Raw genomic sequence first — 22359 nt, 5'->3', positions numbered from 1 at the left:
ATTTATTACTATTAGATAACAATATAATTTACTTGATTGTGGCAATATGATACTGTATATGACATTCAATAGAAGGAAGCTCACTGTTTCACAACAAAAGAGGATTTAGTCTGAAATAGGAACATCATCCAACTGGATTGTTAATGAGGACCTCAAAACAAAACAAAACAAAACAAAACAAAACAAAACAAAACAAAACAAAACAAAACAAAACAAAACAAAACAAAACAAAACAAAACACACACACAACAGTAGATATATATAAACGAGCATATTGACAACACAAAAACGTGCAACTGTCTAACAACCATATCGTTTTTATAGTCATTTATTAATTTGTTAAATTTAATATTAACCTCACCTAACGAGACTGGTGAGCACATTGTTTTCAGCACAAGTCAATTCCTAGTTTCATTTTGGAGACCCTTTATAGATCATCTTCAATGGTGACCTGTATTTAATTTTAATGTATTTGATTACCATAGAGGTGTCAGAAAGTTTAACCTGGTGCTATAAAATCAATCTGATGCATGTGACGCCATTGTTGTGTTGTTAATCTAACGTAAACACACCAATCCTATGAAACAAAATTTTAAGGCTGATAGCTTTTATTTGAAAGTTGTTGTTTTTATGCAACTAATAACTCTTATTAATTTTATCTTCTGTGATAATTATAATAGTTTCATAAAATGTATTTGACTTTTAAAAAACACCAAGCGACCCCCTGTAATTATCCTGACCCCCCACTTTGGGAATCGCATGGCCTAAAAACTGGAATAAACATAAAATACCTGCAGTAAACCTTCCTGCTTGCAGTATAATGACAAACCCATACAGTGGAAATATAGTACTAAAAGCTATATTAGGTTCAACATCAATAAAACTGATCAAATTAAGTCCAAATGTTAGAAACATAATGAAGTATTCGCAGTTCTCAATCCTGTCGGCGCTACCTTATTGAAGCGAAACTGTGTACTGTCTCTTTAAGACTAACCCCTCCAATCACAGCCAGCCTTTGAAAACCAGGAAGCAAAACACTGGAATTATCTAAACATGGTACAGCATAAAACAAACGTGAAAGAATTGAACTGAAACGAAACCGCTCAACACAATGAATGTAATGCTCGTATATACGTGTTGGTGGTTTGTTTTGTTTATTCACGTTTTGGACCGAGATGTTTTTGCAGCAAAAAGCAAAGATTTCAACGTTTTGTACTTAATTGCTGACGATTTGAGACCAACTTTAGGCTGTTATTCTGATCCAGTGGTAAAATCACCCAACATTGACCAGCTTGCATCTGCGAGCGTAGTGTTTCATAACGCATATGCACAGGTATGTTGTACTGTGGTTCATGAAAGACATAAAAATATGTGTATGAATACATAATGCATACATCTATATTCATGTTAACTGTATATTACGATGTGTTCTTTTAAAGCAAGCTGTTTGTGGACCTAGTAGAGTGTCTTTCCTAACAAGTCGAAGACCAGACACCACCAAACTTTACGATTTCAACTCATACTGGAGAGTTCATGCTGGAAACTACACTACACTACCTCAATACTTCAAGTCTAACGGATACACCACTTTATCAGTGGGCAAAGTCTTCCATCCTGGTATGAAGCATGCATAATTGTCACGATGCAGCAAAAAAATCCTAAAAACTGCATCTCGTTGAGGCTGATATACAATACTAATTCTGAACCCCCCACCCCCTGAAAAAATTAATTCATAAAATACAATGAAATCAACAATCTCTAATTTGCTAAATTGATTGTTCACCCATTAATTCAAATCCACATAGTAAGTAAAACAAATTCTATGTATGTTAATGGTTACCAGATTTCAACATTCTTCAAAATATCTGATATTTTGATAAAAGAAACAAAACCTCAAACTGGATTGGAACAAACCTTTTTGAGTAAACAACCCCTTTAATTCTCTTTAACTTTTATTTATTTGACATAAGTACAGTGTTCTCAATGTTTTTCATGACCAAATGTGTTTAATTTAGCTTATAAAATGAAATAATTAACAACCATAATTAATCATTAAAATCAATAATAATTATTGGAGTTTTTTAAAAATATATTATATATTGAAGTTGGTGAATGAGCATTTAATTTTTCATTAATTTGAAAATTCTTTCATGACTTTTGGCACAAAATTATAAGCCATGATTCATTTTTGCTTACAAAGTCCGAGCTGCTTCTTTTATACTTAATATGAAACCCTCACCAGTTTATCTAGTTATTGTCAACACTTTTAAAGCTGTTGAATTTTAAAGTTCTATAACCATTTCAATTTTATTTTACCTCGGTCTCTCATTTTTTTTTGGATAATTTGTCATTTAAATAAAAGTTAAAGATAATTAAAGGGGTAGTTCCCTCCAAAACGAAATTTGTCATATTTTACTCATTCTTTACTCACTCACTTGGTCCAAACCTGTTTGAGTATTTTTTTGTTGAATTCAAATGCAGACATTCTTATTGACTTCTGAATGTCTGTGTTTTGTTTTCAACAGAAGAAAGAAATTCATGAAAGTTAATTGTGAGTAAATTCTGAGGAAATTTCCATTTAAAATGTTTTTTTTAATACTTATATTAATTTTTTTTAAGTACAACAGAAAAAAAACAAACAAACAATTTTGTCTTGGAGTATACACATTTTGTAGGTAAATATATGAATTGTTATACATGTGCATTCAGCTGTTGGGGATAGAAAATGGAGTGTTACACAGTATGTAGACATCAAAAAGTCCTAAAAGGTAGTGTGCCAGTCAGTTTTCATGAAAGGTGCTGGATTTGGATAGAGCATGTTTCAGGTCTAAGTATCCAAGAAAGGGTTCCCAGGTAGCAAAGAATTTTTCGTTGGAATTGGAACCTGAATCTGAGCCTTTCCAAATGGATAACGGAGGCCATATCCATTAACCAGGTTTGAAAAGAAGGAGGTAAAGGAGATTCCCAGTTTTTTAGTATTAGCCGCTTGGCCACAGTCATGCCTGGAGTAAGGGCTTGTTGTAGATGGTTTGGAAGGATGAGGGAGTGTTCTAAAACACAAAAAATAGCACGCTCTGTGTCCAGTTGGAGGGAAATATTATAGGCCTTGGAGTATAAATCAAAAATGTTTGTCCAAAAATTAAACAAATTAGGGCAAAACCAAAACGCATGAGCTGTGGTGTCCTCTGTAATTTGACACTTGTCACACATAAGTGAAATAGAGGGAAAAATGTTGTGTAATTTGGTTTTGGTATAGTGCAAGCGATGCATAACTGTATTAACTGGTGCCTACTGTTTACCGAACAGGACTGTACTGTAGTCAGGCACTTATCCCATAGTTCCTCTATCTCAGTTCCAAGTTAATTCTCCCACGCCAGCTTAAATTTTTCATTAGAAGTTGAGGCAAAGGTTTCATACAACTCAACACAATTTGAAATAAGATGAATGGACTAGGGAGGGTTCAAGAAGACATAAAAAAACACATGTTTATCAGGGATACATTCAAAATTACAAATTATAGATTTCACACAGTGCCTTACTTGCAAGTAAGGAAAAAAATGTGAATGGGGTAAATTTAAACTTTTCTCTCAACTGACAGAACGATGCAATTCTCTCTTCAACATACAAGTCCTTTATGGAACATAAACCCTTCTCCTTCCAAACAAAGAATGTTCTATCAAATTGTGGGGGTAAAAAAAGAATGATTATCGCATATTGGTGTGTACAAAGAGGTCTCTGGTAGAGACAAGACTTTCCTCACTTGGTTTAAAATTCTAATCGAGTTTTTCAGTACTATACTTAATTTATTTGAGACAATGGGCTTGTCTGGTTTTGCAAATAGCAGGGCTGGCAGTGCGATTCCAGCAGCCAGACCTGTCTCGGTCCGAAATCATAAGGGAGCCTCGAGGGTCAGGCCACCAGAAGCCCCCTGTTCCTGGTACATTAGAACCCTAATGTTGGCAGCCCAATAATAATGTCTAAATATTGTTAAACCCAGACCGCCCATGGGCTTGGCCTTTTGTAAATTAACGTTAGATATCCAATGTGCTTTGTAATTCCAAAAATATGGTAAGATTATTGAGTCCAACTCCTTAAAGAATGCAGAAGTTCGAAAATTTCAGATTTTGACAGATGTATAGGAACCTAGGTAGAGTGACCATTTTTATAGAATTTATACATCCAATCATTGATAAAGGCAGAATTTTCCAATTCTCTATGTTGTTTTTAGGTTTTGTAAGAAACTCTGCAAAACTCAGCTTAAATAAATGGTTTTGATCTATAGGAATTGTCAGACCTAAATATGTGAAGTGGTCCCTATTTTAAATGGAATGTTTTCCAGAAAACCAGCTCTAAAGTTAGTGGAAAGTGGAATAAAATGCTTTTTGAGCAGTTGATGTATATCAAAAGAAGTAATTAAATCTAATAGGGCTGGAACTGATCTTCCAGAGTTCTCCTAAATACAATATCACATTGTCTGCAAATAAGCTGATGAGAGCTTCAATCCCCCCTACTTCAAGACCTGTGATGTCATTATGATGTCTTATAGATAAAGCAAGGGGCTCTATGGCGATAGCAAAAAGAGCAGGCGAAAGGGGGCAGCCCTGCTGCACTGAACGATGTAAAAGAAACTTGGATGATCTGTCAGTATTTGTTAAAATTGAACACGTTGGTCTGGCATAAATTAACTTGACCCATGATATGAATGTCTCGCCAAAGCCAATCTTCTGAAATTTCCTTGAACTATGAACTATCCCTATCCCTTAATTTTTGAACTATCCCTTTATAAAACACCTGTTCTTGATTACTACATTTTACGAAGTATTTTCAGAATTGGAGTTGCTTCTTTTTCCTTTTAATTTAAGTGTGAACTATATGGCTTATTTTTTCTCTGTTTTGTCCTGTAATCCTTTCATGTGTTAACTCTCTTGTTATATGTTTCGTGCTTGTCCTCAAGGCATTGCCTCCAACCACTCGGATGATTACCCGTACAGCTGGTCTGTACCGCCGTATCATCCACCCTCTTTTGAATATGAAAAGAGGAAGGTCAGTGTGTGAGTCTGTGTGGACATGTTTACACATCCCCCTAAATGTCTAAGCTTTTAAACCCATGCTGTGTTCTTAAATAAATTGTTCACCAAAAGATTTACTCACCATTTACTTGTTCTCATGTGGATCCAAACCTATGTGAGTTTCTTTGGTCATGTGGAAAACAAAAGAAGACATATTTGAAGAATGTTAGATACTGGTAGCCACTGACATCCATAGTAGGAAAACAACTAAGGAAGTCAATGGTTACAGGCTTCCTGCTTTCTTTAAGATGTCTTCTTTTGTGTTCAACAGAAGAAAGAAACTTATAAAGGTCTGAAACAAGAAAAAGTAATTGAGTAAACAATGACGTTTTTTAAACTATCCCCTTAAAATATCCCTTGGTGTACTGTAAAGCCACCCAAGTCCTAACAGTTTATACAGAGATGTCTAACAGCATAAATAGCAGAAAAGATCTCCAAAGGTTCCGTTTTAAATTGTAATGACATCTATGTTTTTCAAACTAATGAAGACAGCAGAAGTCAATTATTCATTTGAATTATTCAGCCTGACATGTTTATTGCTCCAAAGTACATTAAATGTTTCCCAAATGAAAATAAATTGTTTTCAAAAGGGAAAAAAGTTTTTGTTTGTTACCCAGACATTTAAAAAGAATATTTTTAGAGCAGTAATCACAATACTGTGAAACCGTGATATTTTTATCCAAGATTGTCAATATAATTATCAAGACATACAATGCATTTAAGATGAGATGTTATTTAAAAGTTTCATTTTGACTGATTTCAATCTTAAGTTATAATAATAATAATAATAATAATGTTTTTTAATATTATATTTATTTTTCAAGATTTTCTGATTCTGTAGACTTTTATACAATTCTGACCCCTGCTGGTTAATATGCTGCATAACCAGTTGAAAACCTACTGTTTCCTATGTTCGTAATAAAACGAAAAATCTAATTATTAATTTAATAATTGAAGCATAAAAATGTATATAAATGAATCGCAATTTAAATGGACATATACATATACATATTTAAATGTGTCTATTTATTTAGTTTTTTTAATTGTCATTTAATAAATCAATAAAACAACCTATTTAAAAATAATTTTAAAATTTATAATGAAATAGTTAATTTTATAACTGGTTATTTATTTAATAAAGTTTTATTAATTATTTGTCCTCTTCAACAACGAAGTGATCTCAGAGCCTTTCTTGTTTACTCCAAAACTGCATAAGAACTCCAGATCTTTGTGCAGCAGTGGATTTTTGTTTTGAATTTTTGGTCCTCCAGCAATGTGGCAAAAAGTAAAAGAAAACCAAGTGGCAAATAAAGAGAGAAAATCATTTGCCAAATGTTTTTTTAAGCCATTTAAAATGTGCATTTAAAAATGTAAAAATTATTGCTTATTTTCTTTTTACTGATTGATTAACAATCTATCTGCGGGGTCTTAAAATGTCTTTTCAAAATTTCAAAAACAAAATTTTAGGCCCTAAAAGTCTTAAATTCACTGAAATATTTTCTTTCAGATCATTTTAAATGGGTCTTAATTTCCCTTCGTTTAAGTGAAGCTACCAAATTGATCCAACACGCATCCAATCACCAACAGTGTTGAAAACACTTATGTATACAAGGTCTGCTTGTTTTGACACATTATTTCAAATATGTTGCTAAGAAATAACTAATTAAAACTTTTTATTCTGCTAGGCCATTAAAAGTCCCTAGGATTTAACCTTTTATAAGTATGAAGTTTCATTCTTCATGGTTTTAAAAAGGTCTTTAAAGTTCTTAAATTTGACTTGGTGAAACCTGCAGAAACCCTGGATTAATCAGCATTAAAAACATGATGTAAATAAACAGTTATAAAAATCCCATTTAAAATTTAAACAAAATTGTTTTCATTTTTAATAACAAAATTAAACTTACAAATAAAAAAAAAGTAATAAAAAAATTTAAGAAAAAAAACTTAGTCAAAACATTAGAAAAATACTAAAACTAACTAATCTGCCATGTTCTTTGACATTGTATTTTAATGAATGAGTGCATGAATAATTTTTAGTGTAAAATGTTTCACAACAAAAAAAAAAAATCTACATTTTAATAAATGTAGATAAATAAATCAAATAAAGTTGTAAAACAAATATCATTGTTAGTATAAAATGAAACTAAAGTAAGTACTAGTAGTAATGATAAACATTACGGAAAAACACTATAAAATTAAAATGATACAAGTGAAAACTTTTAGAAGAATATTACACTAACTTTGTTTCATCATAAATAAAATGAATAACATTTCAAATGTTTAACACTTAGTTTCTTTCAAAAGCTGATAAGAGAGAGATTTGATTTGGTAATTTGTCAAGTAGAGAATCGTAAAAAAAAAACTGTCACTGTGATACCAGTATTTATATTTATGGCTCTCTATGGCACCTTTTGTGATTAAATAGGCAAAAAATGTCTTCCTTTTAAAAAGATAGCACCCTAGTGACCACTTCTGTGTCTTTATTTATGAGAGCGTACTTTGAGAAAGCTAACAGCAGAAATTAAATTGTAAAAGATTGCAGTGCTTTGTTTCCAATATGTCATATTCCTCTGATAGGTTTGCAAAGATAAAGACGGCACGTTGCACAGTAACCTGCTGTGTCCCGTGAACGTGTCTGAGATGCCTCTAAAAACCCTTCCTGACATGGAGAACACAGAGGAGGCTATTCGACTCCTGCGCTCTATGAAGGGCTCGCAGAGACCGTTCTTTCTGGCTGTCGGCTTCTATAAGCCTCATATTCCTTTCAGAATCCCACAGGTATGGACTTTTCTTAGTAAATTATGTCATGCAAAATGATGCTAAACAGCACTGAAAGATGTTCATTGACTTGTAATCATAGCAGAACCACTTTCACACCAGAACTAACACAAGGTAAAATTACAGAAATTTTACTCATGGCTGTTTTTTAATGTTCAAAACATATTGATAATTAAGAGACTGTTTACAATCTGGTCACTTCATGCGTTTTTCTGATCAGATGGCTATACGATCGTGAAAAGGGCCAGTTTAAATGCATTTCGAAATGCTTTTGAGATGGATATAATCTGATTGCTTTAACCAGGGATTCTCAACTGGTAGGCCGCGACCCACTAGTGGGCCTCAGTGATCCTGCAGGTGGGCCGCGAGATAGCTTAAAATGAACTCTCAATATTATACTAGAATTTTTGAAATAAATTATTAATATGCTATATTAAAATGATTGAAGTAATGCACTTTCTCCTGTTCTGTAATTATCTCAAACTCTGTGCAAAAACAGCCTCATGATCGTATCTGCAAGTAGTACACGTAAGTCTTTTTATTCACAAACTGTGCGTGAAGTGAAAGTGAAAGTCTCTGTGTATTTTTGTGTGAACTATTTAATATATCAACTGCTGCAGTTGTCCAAATTAGTGTTATATGATGGACCTGTGCTCATACAGGAGGATCTAGTGAGGCTCAATGGTGTTTCTGCCATAGAATGTAAAATAAACTTGCATATGAGCTTCAGACGCGCTATGGTGGAGCTGTTAACTGTTCCTGTCAGCGATCTCCCAATAATATCCAGCTGCAATCTAAACCGCCATCGGACTGACTCGTTTCAACAGATTTAGGGTGTTTAACTGTATTTTACATTAGTCTTTATATCAGTAGATATTTAATAGTAGATATTCAGTAAGTCCAGTTTAAAGCAGAAGCTGGTCTCTTTGAATCTGTGTATAAAAAAAAAAATGCTGATAATAGAAAATAATACAAGGCACAACAAATGCATAAATATATAAAAGGATTAAATGAGCATTTCATACAAACGTTTTAGAGAAAATGTCAGACAAGTGGGCCTTCAAAAATTGATTGGAGAAGTGGGCCCCAAAGTGAAAATGGTTGAGAACCCCTGGCTTAAACCACTTCCAGATAAAACTGGACAGGTCTAAATGCATCAGTTTGTTGAAACCCCATGCAGTATGTAAATTTAATGCTCCCGAAATATAAAAAAATGCAAATAAAAATTGTGTGAGTTACTGTAATGAAACACAGATGACCATTTGAAATGTTTGTTTTATTTCAATATATTTGTTCATCATATTTCGAACCATTAAATGATAAAATCACAATGCCTTATTAATATAAAATTTCTGCATTAACACGCTCTTCATCACACTCCTGTAGTAGCCTAATTCTGTGAATAGAGATGAAAAATAATTGAACAAACATAGTGATTTATTTTTCCTTTACAAAGGCACAGTGTTTTGCTTTTGGAAGAGTTAGTTATACACAAATCAATGCAAACATTTTACAGTTTTGAATGAAGCCTAGCATGTGTGGGTACAACAAAAATAGATGTTTTATTTTGCCTGTAATGAAAGTAATTGGCGATCCTGCCTTGTGTGATGATATTTCAATGGAAACCGAGTAAAGTACAAATGTCTGTAGTAGCCTAGCCCACATACAAAAAAAAGTATATAGCTTATGTTTCTGTAAAAACAATAGTAATTAAGTAAGCATCAGATACTCCACACTTTAATTTGACGAAGTTAAATTTGCATAGAGTGGGATTTAAAGATTGGATTCATATTAGTTTTTGTGCCGACTCTTATGTGGCCAAATGGAATCATTTTCACAAATCAGATAGCTATCCGATGAGAGAAAACACATGAGGTGACCTCGTGTAAACAGCCACATAGTCTTGAAGTCTTTTAGTTGTATTGTGTTATTAACAACTCCCTGTTGTTAAAATGGGGCATTTATACCTATACGCACAAATCTAATGTCAAATCCAAATTTCAGTCAGATCTTTTATATACATATTTTTAAAGACAATATTTGATCAAGTGATTTATACCAGATGTCAAATTGACAAAACAAACACTTGCATTTCTACTAAAATGTGAAAACCCTTCACAGTGCATGTTTTGCAAGATTTCTCTCTGCATATTTCATTGGACTGTCCTACTATACCTTTAATGTTTGTAGAAGAAAAATTAAAATTTTTTTCTGTCATATATGAATGTAAAAAAGTCTGATGTAAATAACTTGTTTTTGTTTAAATGGTTTTTATTGTATTTATTATATTTGTATTATTCAGAATTATCTTGACCATGAAGTCAATGAAGCTGACATGATACCTGTAATACCAGAAAGTCAAATGTATTAAAGGATAGATCTCCTACAAATGAATATTTACACTCTCACCCCCATTTAAAATATAGATTACTTTTTTTTCTTCAGTAGAACATTTTAAAAATATTTTTTATCTGAAACTGTTGCTCTTGGTAATTCATATGATATAAGTCACATATAGTCAAAAGTTGTCACATATTTTTGACATTAATAATAAAATAATACAAACAAGTCCAAATCAATTCCCCTGGCTCCTGATGATACAGTCAGATATTGTGAAGCGAAACAATTCTTCTGTGCTAGAAACTGAACAGTATTTACAATATTATTAGCAATTTACAGTGTCAGTATGCACACAAATGTAATGTATTATCAAGAGCCATAGGCATTAGGAGTTGTTTGTATTTGTTTATTATTATATTGTTTATTACAACTGTCTCCATTGACTGCCATTATACAAATCAGCAAGAAACATTGACTGAGCTAAAAATCCGCCTTAATGTTCAACTAAAGAAAAAAGTCACAGACACCTAAAGGGCAATAAATGAACTGGAAATGTTCATTTTTGGGTAAACTATTCCTTTAATGAGCAACACCTTTCACCTATTGAGTAATCAGTTTGTGTCCTAATGAATACAAGAAGGCCATTTGTGGATGCCAAGCAGATATTAGAGGCACTAAATACCAGAAGTAATGGTGTGTATGATATTATTGGTGAGTGTTGTGTCCAGGGTCTCATCAACATCATGGTTTATGACTAAAAGTATTCATTTAATGACCCTATAAATGACTTTGTGAAGACTCTTGCTTTTACAGTGAAATAATATATATTTTTGGCCATATAAAACCATGGGTGTTTTCAATATACAACGATTGCGGTTCTAGTGTTAAATATGGTACTATTTGGTCTAATGGTAGTACAACCATTAGGGCGTACTTACACTATGCTGTCCGAACCATGCCCAGGCCCGTTTCCCGGATCATTTGAGAAGTGGGTTTTGAGTTAAGAGGTTTTAGATGTTACTCCACTCTCATATGTTTTGTAGTGAATGGGAATTTGCTACAATGGTGAAAGCAGTTTTGAATTACTTTTATTATATTATGAATTACTTCTTGATTATTATGCTTTTATGAGGTCAAAAAGTCTCACAAGGCCTTGGATTATGCACACAGTAGAGCTTTTGGGGCAAAACGATAGAGAAAACGATTTAAAAATGTGTTATTTAAGCACTGATAAATTCAATGAAACTAATGATAAGCATGGCACATAGTGTAACAAAAAGTACTAATAAACTTACGAGCTTTGTCATGTATTCTGGGAACCGAAAAGAAAATGATCTAGGCCTTGTTACTTTTTTAAATTCCAATGATGGAAAGTAATCATTTGTAAAGTCGTTTAAAAAATAAGGTTTTATCTTATCATTTACATTTATAAAGAAAATATTTGCCCAGAATCAACATTATATTAATGAAAAAAAATCATTCTTTTATGTAGTAGAATCGCAAACATAGAAAAATGTTATATTCAGAAAATACAATGTATTGTAATGTTTTTAGCCTTTTACCCAAGTAAACAAAGAGACTAACAGAGAGTTAGAAATCCTTGAAAGAACTGTTCAGAGGTTAATCAACACTCCCCCAGAAAAAAAAAAAACTAAAAAAACGTGTGAGTGTGTAAGAGCACCTGTTAAGTCAATATTGTGTTTTTATAGGAGTACCTAAAGCTCTATCCTATTGAGAATATGACGCTAGCTCCAGATCCAGATGTGCCTAAGAAACTTCCTGATGTGGCTTACAACCCCTGGACCGACATCCGCAAGAGGGAAGACGTGCAGGCGTTAAATCTGAGCTTCCCTTATGGCCCAATTCCTAAAGATTTTCAGGTACTGTAGAGTGAATATGATAAAATAATTAAATAAATAATAAAGAGCACTTAGAAGTTCTCGATTCCTCTGTATTTACGATTAATAGCTATGAGTTTGAGTAAAATGCTATTTTTGTTGCATTCAGCAAACATTTTTTCCCCAGAGTTTAACAAAAATTGTTTTGCTTAATTTTTTTAACATGGAAAAATAACAGAAATGGCATCTTTCTGGATGTTTTTGCTTACAATTTATTTTTAGTCACAGTATCTCTTCATTTAACTAACAAGTAATATTAGATAAATGCATGTACTTGCTATTTGATTAGGGTTAGTTACATCTAGTTATGCATAATTAATTGAAATTAGTATAAAACATGTTTAACAAAGACACCTTTTTAGTTACACTTTATTTTCATATACAATTCATGCTGCTAACAAACCATAAACTAAGACTTTTAGCTCAATAATGTACTAAATAGCTTATTATTAATAGTTAGTAAGGTAGTAGTTAGGGGTTGGGTATTGGGTAGAATTAGAAATCATACTTTAAATGCTAATAAACAGTTAATACACTTAGGCAGGTAGATAATAGCCAGTAGGTAATAGTGTGACTTGTTAGTTAAACGAAAATGCTACCCTTTTTTTTAGAAAGATACATTTTTTTCAATCATAATGACTTTTTCTTGCTTTGTATCCTGCACAACAGACTAATTGTTATTTTAGCCATCTGTTGAAGTGTTCTATTCATTTATTTTAATGACAACAAATGAAAAATTTAGCTTTTCCAATAAATTGCAGGGATGTGATTCTTCTTTCAAGTTAAACGGGGCGACCCCTGTAATTTGCATAAAAAATTTTTTTGAGGGAAGGGGGGGGGGGGTCTCCATCGTCACCAATGGGATGTAATTGTAGACCTACCTAGGCTACTTTGTATACTGTGTATATAACTTGATGATATTGTGTAGTCCTATAATGTGACGAAGCCATGGACACTATGCAAGATTGTGACATCACAGTGAGTGCGTGTGCAGCTGTGCACTTTTTCCGCGCTCACAATTGCATGACACGACCACGTGCGCTCTACATTATAAATACAGCTGCAGGGTGCACATTTGTTATTATCCTCTGCAAATCATCTGTCCTTATGTCTTTAACTCAGTGCCACAGCCTAGCACCTCAAATTTAATACCTGGAAGTGTCATAAGTTTAGATGAAATTATAAATTAATGAAAATATATTTTAAAATTAAGTTATAAAAAACAGGCACTACGTTGAAGGAAAGGGAAAGTGATAAACTCTTATTAACCGTTTATGATTTTTTTTTTGGCCTTAATATTTTTACAGGTCGAATTGTTGACTGACCAGTAGTTTATTTATCACATGGAATAAAGAGTCGACTAAATTACAGAGAAAGTTATATTCTGTGGACTCAAGAAAACTAACCGAGTTAGTGTGTGGATCTGTCCCGAAAGTATAAACCTATTAAATATTACTTGGGTCACTAAACTGCTAAATATTTAAACTGATAGAACAAAAAATGAAACTTAAATTGTGTGGCCAATAATAAATATTTATGTAAAGAATATTTTTAGAATTATTATTTTTATTATTTATTTAGTATTTTTTTTGAAGGCGAGGTCTCATCTTCTTTTTTTGTCCTCAACTGATCACATGCCTGAAAAAAAGCAAACCAAAAAAAAATATATATATATAGTATTAGAAAGTTAGAGAGTAAAGCGTATTTTATTATTTTACTCAAACCCATACGTAATGAATCCTTTAAATGTATAGAAATGTCTGAAGTTGGCTGTAGAAAAATGTTTGTAGTTTGTTAATGCATATGTTTTGAAGTCTGTTTGAAGTCATTTCTTGTAGACTCAAACATGATGTATTTTTTTTCTCCCTTCATCATCTAGTTGAGGATCCGCCAGCACTACTTTGCCTCTGTGTCATATGTAGATGCTCAAGTCGGGAAGATTCTGCAAACCCTTGATGATGTTGGCTTGGCCAAGAACACTATAGTGGTGTTCAGCTCAGATCACGGTTTGTTAAATAGCACAGCCGTTAGGTGGCAGTATTGAAACACTGAAGGTTTATATTAGAGCTCAGATTCTCGCAGTGTTTTCTATGGCCTTCCATGTTATTTTGAATTTGCATTCTGTAAAATTCTTTTCGGAAATGATGCTGTCACTGTTCCATTTAGCATAAATTGCAGTTTAAATTGTTTGAGTAGTTTGGCATATGGCAGTTTTTTTTTTCTTGATATTATCCAAACATTTATGCTTCACATTAAGTATCTCTTATAAAGGATTGTGCAGAACTCACATTATATTAATAGGCTCACTTTTATTAAAGAAGGGAGTAATATTGATTCGAATATTCAGAATTCTGTATTAAAACAAAAAAGGAAGAAAAATATATTCAATTTGCTTCATTATAATGTTACTAGTGTTTCGTTTTAAATGTTTAATGGTCATTGTTACTAAAAGTAAATACTAAAACTATCTAGAACCACTGTCAAGCGTCACATACCAAACATTTTTTTATTAGAATGTGAAATTTTAAAGACTAATAGACATGTTTTTTTATACTGAGAGCACTTGGATGGATGTTCTTAAAAATGTATTCCCAAGAAGAATATTAAGTTATCATAGGTTAAAATGAAAAATCACATCTAAAATTTTTTTTATGTAAATTTTTGGAGTTTTGATTGATTGATTTTTATTTATTTTGTATTCTCTCTTACTAAATTTTGAAATTGTAATATGTTTTGATCTTGGCATGAAATAGTTGCTGATGTGTTTCAGTAGTTGCTGATGTGTCAAGCAAAAAGTCCCAGCCAGGCGTGTAAATAATTTCGGGCTTGACTATATATATATATATATATATATATATATATATATATATATATATATATATATATATATATATATATATATATATATATATATATATATAGTCAAGCCCGAAATTATTTACACGCCTGGCTGGGACTTTTTGGGATATATATATATATATATATATATATATATATATATATATATATATATATATATATATATATATATATATATATATATATATATATATATATATGTATGTATGTATGTATGTATGTATGTATGTATGTATGTATGTATGTATGTATGTATGTATGTATGTATGTATGTATGTATGTATGTATGTATGTATGTATGTATGTATGTATGTATGTATGTATGTGTATATATATATATATATATATATATATATATATATATATATATATATATATACATATACAGTTGAAGTCAGAATTATTTTATTTTATTTACAGGAATTTATTCCCCAGACAGCCCGACCCCCAATTTCTGTTTAACAGAGAGAAGATTTTTTTTTAAAGCACATTTCTAAACAATAGTTTTAATAACTCATTTCTAATAACTGATTTTTTTTATCTTTGCCATGATGACAGTAAATAACATTTGACTAGTTACTTTTCAAGACACTTCTATACAGCTTAAAGTGACATTTAAAGGCTTAACTAGGTTAATTAGGTTAACTAGGCAAGTTAGGGTAATTAGGCAAGTTATTGTAAAATGATGGCTTGTTTTGTAGACCATCAAAAAATATAGCTTAACGGGGCTAATAATTTTGACCTTAAAATGGTCTTTAAAAATTAATAACTGCTTTTATTCTAGCTGAAATAAAACAAATAAGCGTTTCTCCAGAAGAATAAATATTATCAGACATACTGTGAAAATGTCCCTGTTCTGTTAAACACCATTTGGGAAATGTTTAAGAAAGAAAAAAAAAATCAAAAGAGGGCTAATAATTCTGACTTCAACTGTATATAATTATTTTTTTATGTTTAATTTGATTATAATGTATAGTATGCTTTTTCAAACATCAGTTGTTCATTATCTAATGCTATATTTAGTATAAACTTGTAACATTTCCTAAAATATTACTCTATTTGAATTTCTGAATTTGAACTTAAATTTGTATTGCAATTCTTAATGTTATTCACTTTAAGGAACATTCCAATTTTTTCCAGAAAATAGTGTTATTATACGCCTCTAGAGTTGTTTTTTTTTAATAATTTTTAAATCAATTTAGCTGATCTCTGGGTCTGGCAGGAGCTTAGCATAGCTTACCATAGGCCATTGAATCAGATTAGACCATTAGCACCTGATTAAAAAAAATGACATGATGTAACTACAGAAGAGTCGATCTTTAAATAGGAAAGTTATTGAAACTATGGTCGTTTTTGAGTGAGATGTTACTACTAATCCGATTCCATGATCTATGCTAAGCTAAGCTAAAAGTGCTCTTGCCACACCCAAACATCTGAACGGATTCAAGCTCTAGTTAGCTTAAATGAGAGAAACAGCAGTGATTGTGAATGGTTTTCTCTCTCTCAGGTTGGTCATTAGGAGAGCATGGTGAATGGGCCAAATACAGCAACTTTGATGTGGCCACCCGAGTACCATTGATGGTGTATAAGGCAGGAGTGAGCTCCCCTCGCTCTCGGCCCAGGGCGAAGACGTTCCCCTTCATCGATGTGTTTCAGGACACGCGGGAGCACTTTGGCAAAGGTAATGTTACTCAAAGCAGCTGTCAACACGCTAACACCACAGGAACACAGGAAAATTGGCGATTCCAACTGATTCAAAGTCTCTCAAGTGTGAAGTTGTCCCGAAAAACCCTCAAGAATTATGTCGATTCAGATCATTTTAAATATATTAGTTTGACCAATCAGCAAAATATACGAGTAGTTTACAATGAGTAAACTACGACTCTGCTTAATCTGAAAGCATGTGCTAGAACTGGCTTTACAGTCAAAATGTGCATGAAACTCTTCAATTAACCCAATTTAACCAACATGATATCAAATGAGGCTTGGTGGGAGTTTGCATGTTAAGGAGGTCTAATAAGTAAAATGAATGCATTCAAATGTGGGATACACAGGTTAACTGAGAGCGTACTGTGCGCCTGCTGATGGTTCTTGCTTGCAGCTCTCAAGTGTACATTTGTAGCGATCTTTAGAAAACAGCCAGCATAAGCAGCTGGAGTAATGGCTGTAATGATAATGCCGCAGCATAGAGAAGCTAATAAGTCCTGAGAGTTATTGCTTTCACAGTGGGCTCTGTATTGTTGCTTGTTGTTGGTCTAATGAGCTGTGCTATATTCAGAACCGTATCAGTAAATTTCGGGGAAATTTCAAAGATAGGGCCTTTCACCTAAGAGAAAAGTGGCTAATTTGGTGTGTGCATTTCATGCTAGTTCATTTGTTTGTATATTGTAGTATACACAGTGGAAGGCAGAATTATTAGCCCTCCTGAATTATTAGCCCCCTTCTGTTTCTATTTAATGGAAAGATTTTATCAACACATTTCTAAACATAATAGTTTTAATAACGAATGTATTTTATCTTTGCCATGATGACAGTACACACTATTTTACTGGATATTATTCAAGATACTAGTATTCAGCTTAAAGTGCATTTTAAAGGCTTAACTAGGTTAATTAGGTTAACTAGGCAGGTTATGGTAATTGGGCAAAGTATTGTATAGTGATGGTTTGTTCTGTAGACTATTGGAAAAAAATAGCTCAAGGGGGCTAATAATATTGACCTTAAAATGGTTTTATAAAAAAACACTGCTTTTATTCTAGCTGAAATAAAACAAATAAGACTTTCTCCTTAAGAAAAAATATTTTAGGAAATACTGTGAAAAATTCCTTGCTCTGTTTACATCAAGAGGCTAATAATTTATGAGCAGTATCACACCCCTGCTCTAGAGTAATTTTTTTAAGTGAAGACAAAACGGGGGATTTTGCTCACATTTTAAGATTATAAGGCTGAACGGCATGAAATGCCATCAGTCTACAGAGATTTCCCAGTATTTCTCTGTTGCAATTGAGAGATCACAATAATTAACTCCGAAAAGCCAAAGCAAAGCAAACTGTACCAGATTACTATGGTATAAATTCAACACTCAGTATGACAGTCTGATGGATGCAGACGCACAGTATCTCCAAAGTTTTATGGCACTATCCTTATAAATAAACTACATAGTTGCCATCTAAACAACTACGTTCTCGCCAAAAAAAGCCTCAAAAGTACTTTGTTGTCCAACAGCAGCAATATTTGTCAAACTGTAGTGAGTTTATTGATCTGCTGTCACTTTGTGGGCGGAGTAATACAGAATGGTGGGGAGGCTCTATGAGTTATTGCAGAATATCGCACTGCTATTAGTCAATCAGATTCAACAACCAGACAGAACTGTTGTATAATTGAGCTATATATGTTATACAACATATGTATATGTATATATGTATGTATATATATTATATATTTAACAATACAGTATTTCAGTATACAGGAGATCACAAATGTAAAGTTTTTAATGTGGCCTCTATGAAAATATCACCAAGGTTTGAACTTCATATAAATATAATTGTGATTGACCAATCAATATATCAGATGGCTTAAAAATGGAAATTGCAGCAAAACAATACTTTTTTTGTTTGTTTTTACTTTCTTTTCGACAAATATTCTTGAAATAATATCTACAAAAATATGAAGCAGCCCAAATGTTTTGTTATACATTAAAAAAAGATTTTTATCTGCTTGTTTAAACTACTTATTTAAAATAAATTGAATAAACAAAACTCTTGAGGTAGTTTTTGACAACTTAATTGTTTTGTTCAATTGTTTTATGTGTCGGGATAGCATGAAGGAATTGTGTGGAACTCAGCATTTTTAACAGTGTATTAAAAAGATTTCTAAGAATAGTTAAACAGTATTTTGCACATAATTGTTTTCCTGGAGACTTCTGGAAGATATTTGTATTTGATTTTTGATTGTAGGTCATTGATTTCATAAGCATATCTATTTTTAAAATTGTAATATAGTTACAGTTTGAATTATGTCAAGCATAGTGCTTTGTTTACTCCCCCGTAAAAGGCAATTAGTACAAAGTCTTGTACATTCATCTTTTTTTTATTTTTCTTCAAATAAAAGGCAGGGATTCATCTTAAGGCTGGTTGATTTAGTTCATGGCTTTAAAGTCTTTATTGAAGGTTGTTTTCAAGTAAAATGAATGAGGAGAAATTCTTGGAAGTAAGGCTGCTGTGTGGGTGGTCACTGCTACGCTCTATAGAATAAGTTTAAAAAAAAAAGATTAGCCAGCCAAACTAAAGTCCTGTTTACACCAACCGTGATGCAGTTAAACACAAATGTTTGAAATGTTTTTTTTTTAAAAGCCATCAAACATATTCTCACCGAAGATGATGCCAAAGATTACAGTTTGACATTTTACACAAACATTGTAGAAGTTCTCTGTGACTACATTTCTCAAATTCCTGTATAGTAAGTGACTTTTATTTACATTTTTTGTAGTTAATTAGAAACAATATATCAGTTTTATAAGAAATAATTGAACTAATTTGTAAAATAGCATTAGTTCTGACAGCTTATTACAGTTTTTATGCTGCTTGACCAACCCAGTGTCAGTGTTGCCAGATATAGCTGAATTTTTCCAGCCCAAAAGCTGTGCAAAACCCGCCAAAAGGGACAAAAAAGGCCAAAATATTAGATAAATATTTTATTTATTTTTATTTTATTTAAATCTAAATTAACCTAGTTACTTTAATTGTCATCAATTTTAACCATACAGCACGAACACCAGCAGTCACAGAACCACAACAGAACCGGATCACGATCAAGAACACTGCCCCTCTCTCACCCACACACTGCACTTATTGCTGTGTAGATTACACTACCTATTAGAGTATGTTTTACTTTCAAAATGGGGTCTAAATTCATCCTATTTGGTTTTAAATTCTTACATAACATAATTAGGAGCTGCTTGTCAATGAGACACTGCTTCTATCTTTGTTCTTGCTGTCAACTGTAGAACAAAATGATAAAAGTGTCATGATAAACTGCTGTGACTTTAACTGCAGTTTCATCTGGGAGTGAGATTTTGATACAACTTTTCTTCACCTTCTCTTGCGGGTGGGCCCACGTGGTTTGCGCTATGCACTTGTCACTACTAACTGAATGGAGTAGAAGCACACAGTTATGTTTCGTTGAATAAATTCCATATAAAAGTTACCAGGGGGGGGGGGGGGGGGGGTAGTGAATGAATTGTGTAGAACCCAGCATTTATTTACAGTGTGTTCCTCTAATGCAATGCTGTATTTTCACGCTAAACACCTTTTATAGTTACATTTCTTAAACTTTCTACACCCAAAAGAATTAAGTTACCTCAACTTAATTTATGACAGTTTTAGTAATAAATAATATTTAAAAAACTTTTAAAATCCCTACATCCAGTTTTTTTTTTTTTATTCCAGGTAAGATTGTAAACAGTGTGGTGGAGTTGCTGGATGTTTTCCCCACACTGGCGAATCTGGCCGGTCTCCCTTCTGTTCGCCACTGCCCCTCTCCATCGTTCAAGATGGATCTGTGCACCGAGGGCTCAAACCTTGCTAAACTGATCCGAAATCCCAAATATCACAATAGTGAAGCGTACTCATTCAGCCAGTATCCACGACCCTCAGACTCCATCCAGGAGAACTCGGACCTCCCGAACCTTGCCGATATCAGAATTATGGGTTACTCCATTCGCTCCAATGATTACCGTTATACTTTATGGGTGGGTTTTGACCCTCTGCACTGCAAGCCCAACATGACAGATATCCATGCGGGTGAACTGTACATTCTGGCTGAAGACCCGGGACAGGATAATAACCTGTTTGATGAATTTGGACACGCAGCAGTTTTGAATAAGTTTGGAACAATGCCTTCATGGACAGAGAGTCTGAAGCAGCATATGATGTATTTCAGCAGTGGATGGAAATCAAAGGGAGTTTCTGCGTTGTAGTAATGAAGGGAAAATGAATGAATGTTACAAAATTCGGTCAAGAATATCTTTGGGTGGATATTAACAAAAGGAGATTTGTAGCATATTGTTATAATCATTAGGTCATTCATTTTATATTTTTGTAGAAATAAATTATTTAAAGTATTTGTATATCATGGTCGAACTTATGCTGACTTTAATGTATTAATGTAAATAAAATTGTATTGACTGATTGAAATAAAATAAAATGATTTGAATAAAAATCTATTGCAGTGCCATGTTAAAATTATTTTATTTTAAGATTTTTTTTTTTAGAATAAAAAAAATTTAGATTGAATGAAGTCTTAAGTATACTTGTAAATTTATATTTAATGTAATGTGTGTATTTATTTATATTGTGCATTTATTGTTTATGGTCATACACCCAAAGTGCTTCAAAATCATGAAGGGAGTCTCTCCACACTACCACCAGTGTGCAGCGTCCACTTGGATGATGCGACGGTAGCTACAGGACAACAGCGCCAGTGCGCTCACCACAAACCGCACAAACGCAATTTTCCGAAAAGGTCTGTATGTGTAAACTGACCCTTTTTGAAAATACCGGTAAATTCGTTCCTGGAATTTTCCGTAAAGAGAAGTTATAACATTACCGGTAATTTGCCGGAATGCTGCTCTCTGTGAACGCAGAAGGAAAATTGCCGGAAAGAGCTCATTGCGTCTGACATGAGACATCTATTTTAGCCAATCAGAACATTTAGACGCATCCACGTTTCTGAAAATAAAAACCTTTGAATATTTTTCCTGACACATTTAGCTGTTGTATGTTATTCAGATAACGTTTCTATGTTCCTTCGTAATGCCAACTGTGTAAATAATTATTGATAAAATGCTTATGATAAGCCGTTGCTTGACGCGTGCACGTGAAGCAGCTGGTGAGTGCCAGCACACACACGTATTATGTACATCTCGACATGCGAAAGTGTTCCTCTATTTCTTTTCATCAAAGTTGTTCATAATACTTATCCATCCACAGAGTTTGTAATGCAGTCAAATGTTTACAAATACAAGCGCAACCGTTTAAAGGTGATTTCTGGTTAATGATGTCAGAATTTACCGGTATTTTGGAATGGATGTGCGAATGGTCTTTTTCGGAAAAATTCCAGAACGTCCTTACCTGTGTGAACAGTGGTTTTTTAAATTTACTGGTAAAGTTGTTCCGGATATTTTCCGGATATTTACCGGTATCACTGTGTAAAAGGCGCCAGTGATAAAGCCAATTTGGTGGATGAAGATGATTGGGAGGCCATGATGGGTATAAGGACCGATGGAAGGAATTTGGCTAGGAGACCTGGGTTACACTTCTTTACGAGAAGTGCCATGGGATTTTTAATGATCATAGAGTGTCAGGACCTCGGTTTAATGTCTCATGCGAAATACATCAATATACATCAAAATATTT

General features: G+C 32.9%; 1 protein-coding gene across 1 annotated transcript; it reads left to right on the top strand.

Annotated features, from left to right (window-relative positions):
* Positions 1–1020: 1020 nt before the first annotated feature.
* On the top strand, positions 1021–21126 carry ids (iduronate 2-sulfatase). The gene is made up of 8 exons (XM_056472784.1): positions 1021–1333; positions 1440–1617; positions 4955–5043; positions 7647–7847; positions 11897–12067; positions 13965–14091; positions 16452–16625; positions 20392–21126. The coding sequence occupies exons 1-8, from the start codon at positions 1112–1114 to the stop codon at positions 20919–20921; spliced, it is 1692 nt and encodes a 563-aa protein (XP_056328759.1). The 5' UTR covers positions 1021–1111; the 3' UTR covers positions 20922–21126.
* The last annotated feature ends 1233 nt before the right edge of the window (positions 21127–22359 follow it).

Source organism: Danio aesculapii, chromosome 14 (assembly GCF_903798145.1).
Source record: "Danio aesculapii chromosome 14, fDanAes4.1, whole genome shotgun sequence".
NCBI classification, from domain to species: Eukaryota; Metazoa; Chordata; class Actinopteri; order Cypriniformes; family Danionidae; genus Danio; species Danio aesculapii.
The sequence above is the reverse complement of the archived record's forward strand: the minus strand, read 5'-3'. Positions and strand labels throughout refer to the sequence as shown.

Excerpts from the sequence above, each read along its gene's own strand:
- ids (XM_056472784.1), top strand. The coding sequence starts at position 1,112 with ATGAATGTAATGCTCGTATATACGTGTTGGTGGTTTGTTTTGTTTATT. Across the intron at positions 1,334-1,439 it reads TTCATAACGCATATGCACAG|CAAGCTGTTTGTGGACCTAG; the intron begins GTATGTTGTACT and ends GTTCTTTTAAAG. Across the intron at positions 7,848-11,896 it reads TTCCTTTCAGAATCCCACAG|GAGTACCTAAAGCTCTATCC; the intron begins GTATGGACTTTT and ends GTGTTTTTATAG.